The sequence below is a fragment of the Watersipora subatra genome, chromosome 2 (genome assembly GCF_963576615.1).
Source record: "Watersipora subatra chromosome 2, tzWatSuba1.1, whole genome shotgun sequence".
NCBI classification, from domain to species: domain Eukaryota; kingdom Metazoa; phylum Bryozoa; class Gymnolaemata; order Cheilostomatida; family Watersiporidae; genus Watersipora; species Watersipora subatra.
Genome location: NC_088709.1, coordinates 34,036,426 through 34,047,626, shown reverse-complemented (window position 1 = coordinate 34,047,626; position 11,201 = coordinate 34,036,426). Strand labels below are relative to the sequence as shown.

The 11,201-nt window shown below is 34.6% G+C and overlaps 1 protein-coding gene across 2 annotated transcripts; it reads left to right on the top strand.

The window, feature by feature from the left end:
• Positions 1-8,274: 8,274 nt before the first annotated feature.
• On the top strand, positions 8,275-10,742 carry LOC137386892 (serine/threonine-protein kinase pim-3-like). Of its 2 annotated transcripts, none has more exons than XM_068073087.1 (5): positions 8,275-8,372; positions 8,499-8,656; positions 8,767-9,130; positions 9,592-9,768; positions 10,052-10,742. In XM_068073087.1, exons 1-5 carry the CDS (start codon positions 8,348-8,350, stop codon positions 10,267-10,269), a joined length of 942 nt encoding a protein of 313 aa, XP_067929188.1. In that variant the 5' UTR covers positions 8,275-8,347; the 3' UTR covers positions 10,270-10,742. The 2 variants fall into 2 exon arrangements, with proteins under 2 accessions (XP_067929188.1, XP_067929189.1); XM_068073088.1 differs by having other exon boundaries at positions 8,499-8,660; positions 8,777-9,130.
• The last annotated feature ends 459 nt before the right edge of the window (positions 10,743-11,201 follow it).

The following is an 11,201-nucleotide window of genomic DNA, read 5'->3' as shown; positions in this document are numbered from 1 at the left end:
AAAAAATGTAAACTATCAAAAATTACTGATTCTAGCTGAGTAGAACCCGGAGGACCTTAATGGACAAAGCGCGCTCAAAAAGACTTATTCACCGGACAGCACTTGTTGCTGAGTAGCTCGATAGATACAACATAACTAGCATAGTACATGTATTATGGTTGTGTATTGTTCATCATCAAGCATGGAACAAGCTTCTTCAATAAAAAATATCGTGAACTTATTGCTCACTGAAAAGGCAAATTCCTACTTCAAGTCTTTTAAAGGAATTGTCTTTTCATGTTTTTTGTTTGATGTGATTAATAGATTTGGGAGACTTGCAAATTTCAATCATTAAAATATATATTTGAAAGGAGCTCATACTGTGTTTTTGTCCTACATGTTGTGTTTATATTTTTAGTATAAAATGTACCGAAGGCCAATAGGCTAGTTCGTCAACTGTTCAAATTATGTACCAAAACCTTTCACAGTCCGAGTCAAGAATTAAAGCTGAACTTGAATTCAACTCATCCAAATGTGTAAAACTAGTATTGGGCTGAACACATATGCTTGATTCGACTGATAGATAACGTAGTTGTTTTTTAGCCATGGTCAAATGTGCATTTTATCCAGTCAAACAAAAAACTTACCTTTCAAATGGCCTGAAATTTATTGATTCTATTTAAAAGAATCTCCTTAACAACACAATGTTAAGAGCACAAATGTTAATAACACAATGTTAAGTACACAATGTTAAGAACACAATGTTAACAACACAATGTTAACAACACAATGTTAACAACGCAATGTTAACAACACAATGTTAACAACACAATGTTAGTAAACTATTTTGTCAAACTGCTTTATCTAAACATAGCCTTATAAGACCTTTAGAGCACCCACTTTATAAAATATAAACATTCCAACAAACCCTACACATTAAGAAAGACAGACAACTCCAGATATGTTATCCGAACATTACAATGCAGATTTATGCTGTTATTATGCAGTTAGCTGTCAGTATGTAACAGGGATGGATTATGAATACAACAATGGTGTGGCGACACCTGGGTGCACCCGTGCCGAGATGCTGCACTAGGTTGACAAGCAGATCAGGTTTCTTTAGGGTACAATAATAGAGCGATGGTTGTGCGATGCATGTGAAGCAAGTGCGGCCCCATTGGTCGCTAAAGCCGTTTTATGACATAAAGATGCCACATCACACGAGCATTTTACTACCAAACAGTGGCCCTGAACCACGACAGAGATCAGCACGGCTGTTACCATGATGACATTGCAGCGCCATAACGGGGTGTGCAAAATGGCAGCGCCATATAGGGGAGTTTCGCTCTATAAAAACTTAATAATTATGGTAAAGAGTACATTCCTATCTCAATCACTTTGGACTCACACTTGAGCTTTGAGCATAGAAAATCTACAAGCTACCATTTTTAAAGGATTAAATTAGTGGGCACTCCCAGACCACAACATAATTGATTACCAATATGTGTAGCATTTATTATTTGAACCATGAGGGAACAATTCCTAGGAAAAATATTGCAGCGAAACTAATAATATTTGAATGCAGATTGGTAACAGTGGTAACAGGTAGCAGTGGTAACAGATTGTTTTCTCTGAACATGGAGTGACAGAACTTTTGAATAAAATAGAGATAGTATTTTACTTGTACTCTATTTTTGATGAAAGCTTTAAATGCATCATATTTATGATATGAGCCTACCTTGACACCCGAGCTACTCGTTTGCAGTATTGTCAAACTAGAGTTATTCAGCATGTCAGAGAACTATCACAACTTTTTATTCATGTTACCTAGAGCAGTTGTTAGCGCAGCCACAGTAGAGAACTAAGGCTAGATTGACAACATCTAATACAAAAGATTTTTATATGTACTTAAGACTCAGGTCTTGTGATACGTTCATAACTTGAACGATAAAACATTGCTTGATTTGTTATCTGGAAGGTTAAGAAACCCTTAGAAGAGGATAGCCGTATAGCAAAATTGACTACAGTCAAGCAGGAGAAAGCAACTTCTTGTTTAGAATTTAGGTGAGCTTGGTGTGTGTCATTTGGGAACAGATGCATACTTGTCATCTAAACTCTTTATTAGCAGTTGATACTAATAATCTCTGACAATGATTTAAATATTTTTTTCGATTTTAGCTGCACTCAACGAACTGACAATAAACTTGAGTGCACTCATCAAAGCCGAGGGTGTTTAAGGTCAAATATCTTGCAGTGACGTCAGCATTGACCTTTGTCCGTCTTTCAGCCTAACAGTAACTGCAGAACAGTCAGCAGAGCCACCGATAAGAGCTCAAAGCGCTGCTGACTCAGACCTATTTTGACTGACTGGACAAAAAATAAAAACCTACTAACTAGAAACTACAAAAGTCATGAGCTGTGAGGAGAGGCCTGGTTTCATATCACCTTCATGTTGTGTTTTATAACCTTGGTATCAGTTATCAGTCAGCCAGCATTAGGTTTTGTTGATGTCAGCAAGTTGAATGTAACTCAATTGCAATCCAATCTCAAACAAGAACTGCGTATTATATTATTATTTGCTTTTTTCCATTTGTCTGTTTAATCTTTCAATGAAAACTAATACAGTAGACACTTCTATAAGGTATATCTCCTCTAATGTAAACCCTCCTAGAACAGATTATTTACGTTGTAGGAGCATAAATTATTTATGTACCTACTGTACATAAAGTCTTGAGATGTATAAAAATATTAAGAGAGGAACAAAATTACTCTAGTTAAAACACAATTTGTAAAACTCATTTTACTCAGTTGAAACAAGAAAATGATTAATTTCTTTATTCTATGATTATGACTCTAATGAACAGGCAATAATTCCAAAGCAATAATTTTAATACACTTCAAAGCTTCCTTATATACTTGACAGCTATCATTATTTATACTTTGCTGTTTGACTTGCAAGAATAATACATTTTGATCATTATCAAAAACTTTTGTCATTACAAAAAGAGTAAAGCATGTGACCTTAATGTGACCTTAATGTGACCTTAATGTGACCTTAATGTGACCTTAATGTGACCTTGGGCCCCTCAATAGACAATGTCTTCCTGAGCTACTTAACAGTTACAGCACGAGCCTCTGAAGCTTGTTAGCCAGAACATGCCTTATTTCACCAAATGTTGGCTGGTAGAGTTGTCTTATCTCACCAAATGTTGGCTAGTAGAGTTTCTATGGAGAGTTTTAATACAAGTTGAGAGAAACCTGTCGGTAAGTAAGTTACTACTAATATAACAGACTAGCTGCATTGTTTGAAGACATAGCCTAAGTTCTACACAGGGTTCAGCAAAAAAAATTCACGAGTTCTGGCTTTACTAGTTGTGTAGGTCTACATTCATCAGGCCACAGATGAGTATTTTGTTACAAAATTAAGCCCAATATGTGTATCAACAACATGTATTTATACAGGTAACTACAGCTGTTTACCATAAAGTAGATGCTTGTACATTGTAAATAATTCGTTTGCGAGAGATAATTCGTTTCGATTTTACACTAGACAAACATTAAAATACAGTGGACCCTCGCCATACTATTTTAATTTGTTTTAGCGCTGGTATCTGCGGCGAAAATGTCATACAAAGGAGTATAAAGACCTTTAGTATTTATCTAATGCAAGCACCCCTTAGTAAAAACATCAAAATTTTATATATGTACTGTATGCATTAAAAATTAGTAACAAAATAGTATGTTAACCTAAGTAATTATAGTTACCTACAGCAACTTTAGTGTATTTAGTGATTATGATCTGCAAAAAAATGTAACATTATGATGTACATGCGCAGTACATATCATGGGGAGTTCTTACCATCGAGACAGACGTATAGGTCTAACATAAACAGTGAATTTGTCTTCAAAGGAATTTAGCTTATTAAACACGTACTGGAAGCTAAATTTTAGTTTGTACTACTGAATGCCTGTGTAATAAAAAGTCTTTGGACAAAAAGGTTATTTTTATCTAACATATACAACATTTACCATTCTAACTTTTAAACTTCATACCACGAAAAAAGTGCTTTTTGTGAAGTTCAAATGAATTAAGAGAAAAAATAAAACAACTGTAAAGGTTTTCAAACATTTTAAAATAGCTGTAACTTTTTAAATTTCATAAAATCGTAAAGGTGTTCAAATGTAAATGTGAAATCATTAGCAAGTAATGACTAAATATAGTCTGTTTTGCTATGATTACAATGAAAAATTACTTGGTATACAATTATATGATTTTAGTTCGTTTCAGTTGGCATCATAAGACGAAAATATTGTATAGAGGGCTATAAAAGCCCATAGTAATTATTTAATGTAAACACCTGGTAACAATTATCAAAATCAACATCATTAAAAATAGTAACAAAACAATATTTCAACCTTAGTAACTATAGTTACCTACAATAGCTTTAGTGCATTTTGTGATTATATCTTTAAGAAAATGTATCATTACAATGTTCTACGCGCAGAGAATACCGTGGAGAGTTTTACATTCGAGACAGATGTATAACATAAACATTTAATTTAGCTCACCAAACACATACTTAAGAAAGTTTTAGCATGTATTTTAGTAAACTTCAGACTTTTAGTTAAAATTTTATCACTTATTTGTTTGCAATTCATTTTCACCATAACTTATAAGGAGTACAATCCATGATTTCACTTCACCAAGATTGTGAATATGGTACATGCATTTCGAATCTGAGCATTTCACAATTTAAAAAAAGAACTTTTACAAGATTTTTAAAAGTATTTAACAGAAAGTTTATTTTTACATTTATTTACCTGAAGAAAGCTCATTTATTTGCAATACATTATAAAGAATTACATCGTACAAACTGTTGAGTACACCATACAAACAATGTACTCAAGTCTAGTTGTGTACCTGAACATTTACTTTCTGTGGATGTTTTAGTTGTGTTAATCTTAACCTATTTCACATAATTCTTTTGAAGAAAATGCTACACAGTTTCAACATTTATTAGTAATAACTTTGATTAAATAATTACCTTTGACCTGTAATTTACCCAATAGATTTGACCATGTCATTTAATGCTGTCCTTAGACATGAAGAATCAATAGTATGCTCCTCGAATCAATCTTGGAAAGTAATTCAGCAGCAGGCATTGCCATATGGAGTATGTTATTTTTACAGATTTGTTAAAATAAGAGGGCTGTAAAGGATATAACTATATTTCTATTTTAATTGGGTTTTGCATTTTTATATTGTCTTCCCCTTTAGGAGTTTTGACTTCTTGTTTTGTAAAGAAGAGACAACTCTTAAAGTTTGAAATATTCTATAAATCAGTTAGCAATCAAATTATATTTTACAATGCTGAAGTTTTTTGATAAAGATAATATTGTAATTTTTTTTACCATATCATTTGGAGTTTCACAAAAATTTTTTGTCGATTGCACAAGTGTTTGACATCAGCACTTGTTTTGGTGAGCAGAAAAAACCACATTGCTACGCAGTAAAACTTTCTAATAATAATATAAAAAGAACTAAAATGAAGTACCAAAGAAAACTTTGTAAAACAAAAAAATACATTTTTTAAAAATAATTGTATACAATTAAATATGAAAATCGTTTAAAAATATATGTATAACATACATAATGGAAGCAAACATCAAAAACAGCCTAAACAATGCCGTTTTACAACTGATCAACACTCATTTTCTCTGTCTTCGTGTTGTTTTAGTGGCTGTAACATTAGCCATCAGGATATGCAGATTACCTTTGCACAAAGAAAGGCGTTCATAAATATACTTTTCACAAATTTATGTATAAATTATCCTTTATGAATTTAAACAGTCAAAACCCTAATGTTCTGATCAACTTAATTGTGTAAAGCACTTCTAGTGCGGCTGCCCTCTTCACATGGTCAGCATATCCAGCAGCTGAACTACAGCATCCTCAAAAGTAGTCAATTTGAATATCTCAATTATGCCTGTGATTGTCATCACCGTGAGCACATAGTACTCTTTCTAACACCCTGCAGTGAACTTGCACTTGCATGGTTTCAGCATTCCTCTCTGATTGTGATGCAGAAGAACCTGAGAGGGTTGTCATTGTGCGAAGGGTAGAAATTGAATAGGCTTCGTATTACGTTATGTCAGGCTGCCGGTGATATAGCATTACTTGTGCACTCACTAATTAGCCAAAGCGCCACAACAATCATAGTGTTTGATAATCAAATGCCAATTATTTGTTATTTTCAAGGCAAATATCAACTTGAATAGCGTAATAGCTTTTTGATTTGAATTATCCAACAGTTACGCTAGCATATTTGCCTTGACCCACGCGCGAACTGGCGGTATACGACTAATACTACATCTCTTACACACCTAATACAATTCACTCGTAGCGTGGGTCATTAGCCCGCCAAAACATAAAAGAATGCAGTGTTGTGACGCTACGCAATGTACACAAAAGAGCCGCGAGTGCACTCAAACGTCTAAAGGGCGCATAGCTCCTTCATGTAATGCCCGCTGCATAGGATTTCTGAGCTATCACAATTAGCTGAGAAGATTAGCTTAAATCTTCGGCTAGCATTTAGGCAATTTGTTCATTGATGAGTAACAAAGCTAACCAGTGATACTGTCAAATACTTGACTGTCCTTGAATGGAGTCGATATAGACATAGACACTTTGAATAAACTCATTTCTCTACTTGAATTAAGATACAGCTTATTATTGCTTTGGTACAAAAACTGTTTATATACAAGAAAATAAATCATGTTCTTGTTTCAACTGCATGAAATGAGTTTTGCAAATTTGGTTCTAACTAAAATAATTATGCTCCAGTCTTAGAATTTTTATGCATCTCATCAATTTGTGTCTGAGTTTTCACTAAAAAGCTAAGCAGTCAAATAGAGAAAAAGCAAATAAATTGATGCTAATAATAAAATAATACACAGTCCTCGTTTGAGATAAGATTGCAAAATAATAACACCAACTTATAAAACACACTTCTCTAAAAGTCAGCCTTGGAACCATTCTAACATACATGTACAATGAATGTTTCTGTTTTATATGCAAAATTTAATTTATTAGTTTTAGTGATTTTTGTAAAAAAAAACTTTTCTCTGTCTATTTTTGTCTTTCTTCAATAAATGTACTGTACTGTGTTTACGTTTGGAGACCATGATACATTTAAAAGTAATGTTGGAGTCTTTTGCTCTTGTAAGCTATTTGTTATGAGGGGATAATATCCACTTCTATTGGTATCATGTGTAATGTCATGTAAGTCCCTTACTCTGTAAGTAAAAAAGCATTTTATTGCTTGCGTTTTATCAAAGATAAAATCAATTTGCTGACATTTACTTACAATGAGTGAATCTTTTTGCTGCGTTGGCAGGTGAAGAAAGTGAAGTTGAAGCTTGTTACCATTTGAAAATGGTTTCACTTGGCCCTCTATATACAAACTATATATATTTTAACCTGCTCCTGCTGATGAAAAAGTTATGTTAAATAGCATCTGAAAACCTTGGATGAAGATGGCTAGTATGAGCATCAGCTTATACTTTTATGAATGGAAGTCGATGCTGGGCGATGTAAACTTTTTGTTAAGATCAATTTAAAATGAATTAATAATTGGATATCGAAAGCTGGTAAACTATGCCACTCTTTTAATTGATATTTGACACCTCGTTGCTTCAAAGATAAATCAATGTTTGCTTAGTTGCAGTGTTTGTTCAATCATAAAATGCATTGGTCTTAAACATTTTATGAATTTCAGCCTTTTTTTTAATACTCAAATTTAGAGCTCTGTATTAATATTGAACTGAGTATTTGTAGATAGTGCAGTGTGTGGGCCTTCAGTACTTTACTAGCGTTTTTCCTCTGAGGAAACAACGTTGCGTTGATAATTCAGATAAGGCCTTTCAATTTGAGCTTGAATGAATCCTGTAGCGTCTGGCGTATACTATTGGCCGAGTTTTACAAGTATGCTAGTTGGACTCTTGCCAGCTACCGTACAAGTGCGCGAAACTAAAGCACTGCCGAGCAATTTAAAAACAAACGTTACACCTAAAATTTCATATAAATTTTTTTTAGCAATTTTTTTTAACAATTATTTAATTATTAAAAGTATTTTTAATATTTATTAATTCACTTACAAAACACTTTAAAACTAATAAATGTTACGAGAATAAAACAATGAGCGCGTGCTATCGAGAATGTGCGGTATTATAGGATCGCACTGAGAGAAGGTCGTTGTGTATATTACGCTGGCGCTCAACTGTGGCTATTCAGTACTTTGAATGCTTCTGACGGAGTTCGTTATTGCCAAACTCTTATAACCGTATACATATAGTAATATCACACATCATGGAAGGAGTTAAATCTACATCAGGTGAGCTTCGAAAAATCGTAGTCTGCAAAATGTTGAGAATACACTTTATAGTAGTGAATTTACTTGAAATAGTGAATCGTTTGAGACGGTTGTAAAATATCTTTATATTTGGCATTGAATTTGTAGTGTCTGCAAACTTTGCTGACAAATATCACTGCACGGGAGAAAAGCTTGGCAGTGGAGGATTTGGCACAGTCTATTCGGGAGTAAGGAAGTCCGATCAACTTCAAGTAGCTATCAAAGTTGTGGATAAAAATAAAGTGACGGATTGGTATAGGCCCAAAGTAAGTATTTAATCGACTACTATAAATCCTGTCATTGTGGCATTTATCGTAACGATAATATACTTATTGAGAAACATTTCAGCATAATGTGAAACACTTCATTATTTCAGGCTAATGAAGCTCCTATTCCTCTGGAGATAGCGTTACTTCAACGAGTGTCTCACATTAAAGGAGTGAACCAACTTATGGACTATTACGAACAAAGTCGCTGCTTTATCATGGTGCTACAAAAGCCAGAGGGTTGCATGGATTTATTTGACTACATATCTGAAAAGAAGGTCTTGTCTGAGAAGACTGCTCGCGCATTCTTCAGGCAAATACTTGAAACTGTGCATGAAGTGCACAAAGCTGGAGTAGTTCATCGTGACATCAAAGATGAAAATCTGTTGGTGAATACAAAAACTGGACAATTACAACTTATCGACTTCGGCAGCGGTGCCTTCCTGATAGACTCTGCATACACAGACTTTGATGGTTAGTATTTAAAACCAAAAACTTGGTGTTTCTAAAAATTTCAAGTTTTTCATTTAGCGAAGTATATCAAACAAGGTTTTGTTGCTGGTTACATCTCTGCTCCAAGGCACAAGCGTTAGTCCGCAATCTTAGAATTTCACTTCGTACAATTCATATGCTTCTATTGTTTCGGAGGTAATCAGCCGCTACCACTGTTGTGGTTACGATTTGACAAGAATGCAAAATTAATTGGCCAGTGACTGTTCAGTTTTGGTTGTATTGATCTGTATAATATTCAAATATGTGTTGCCCATTGGCTAAACAAGTGCAACACAGGTTGTTCTTAAAATAGATGGCCACCCTGCGCTGAGTTACAGTAATTTATCTTACCTTGTATTTATTGATTGCCGTTGTAAGCAACCAACCATAAGCGATGCACCGCAGACTATTTTATCTAATGTCACCACTTGTTTAACCTTCAGGTACTAGAGTATACAGTCCACCCGAGTGGATAAGGCAACATAGATACCATGCTCGACCCGCTGCTGTATGGTCCCTTGGTATTCTCTTGTATGACATGGTTTGTGGTGACATTCCATTTGAGTTGGATGAACAGATCTGCAAGGCTGAATTGACATTTAAGGGCCATCTCTCAAAAGGTGTGTATCGTACATAACTTTTATTTTCTGAGCAAGGTTTAAAATGTCTGCCAGTTCGTTGGTTTAATGCTATTGATTTATTCTTGGCGGTTACTATTGGCTCACAGCTATTGTAGAAACGCTATTGATTATTATGGCTATGGTATGCGTTGTTACGAGTCACATGTGAATAGCTGTGAATAGCGTGTCGATGACATAAATTCTATTCTTACTGCAGTTGCTGTTTATGTAATGCAATCAAGAAGTTGTGCAACCTCTCATGATTTGATTATTTCTGTTGCAGAGGTGCAATCATTAATATCAGGCTGCCTTCAAATCAAGCCTTCTAACCGTCTGAGCATCGAGGATATCTTCCAACATCCGTGGCTCAGAAACAACGAAAAATCTAGTCTTTCCAGTGTCGAGAATATTGCTTGTATCATACCGCTCAAAACGGCCAACACCAACAGCAGCGGTTCTTTGGAGTCGAAAGTCAGCACAAGTTCGGAAGGAAGCTACTAACGTTAGCCTACGCTAGGTGTCAATATTGACACTCGAGGACAGACAAATCTCGGTGATTCTCTCATTGGATTCACAATGTATAGATGCATATAGGCCAATTTGTAAATCTTGTGAATACTTATTTATTTCATATTTGTGTCTAATGGAGACCAATTTTGACAACCATGGTGATTTTCATGTGACTCACGGACCAAGAGCCAACTTGGATTATACCAGAAGCTTTATTTCAATGTTGAATTATTTTGGTTGCTGGTGTATTCTTTTTATTTTCAATGGTTCGAGCCAGTGCAATAAATACCCTTTTGGTTTTATATCCTAGAACAGATTTCTAGTTATAAAAATTATATATTTGTTTTTGTACATACTGTAATATTAATTTATTGCCTGAATGGCATAAATTATTTTCAATTGATACTTTTTGAGAAAACAATGAAATCTTGGATAAAAACAATAAACAAGAATGATAAACATTCTATGACACTGAGGCGGTTTCTTCTCTTTTCAAAAATAACAGTCTGAGGTGAAATGGCTTAAAGGCTCCTTACGGGCATGATCGTTTATGGAGCAACAGCTTGTCTGTCTCCTACCATTCATTGATTTTGTAGTCTGACCTCATTTAGTTGCGGCAGCTGTCTGCAAGTGCTAGCTGGCTGCAAGCCAAGTCTACAACTGCGTAGACGCGCAGTGCTAGAATATTGAAATAGGGCAATGAGATCTATTTGCAAATACAATGATGTGGCATTCCTGCATATTGATATCCGTAGTAACACGTCGCAACGTTAATTGTTTAAAAGCGCTGCTAATCTAGAAAGCTAAGAATAAGCTTTCTGTCGTAACAAATGTCTTATCAAATGTGGGAGTGGACCAAATTTATCACTACAACAAATAAGGCTAAGAATTTAGAGTGTAAACACTCAGCCTGCATGGGCGTT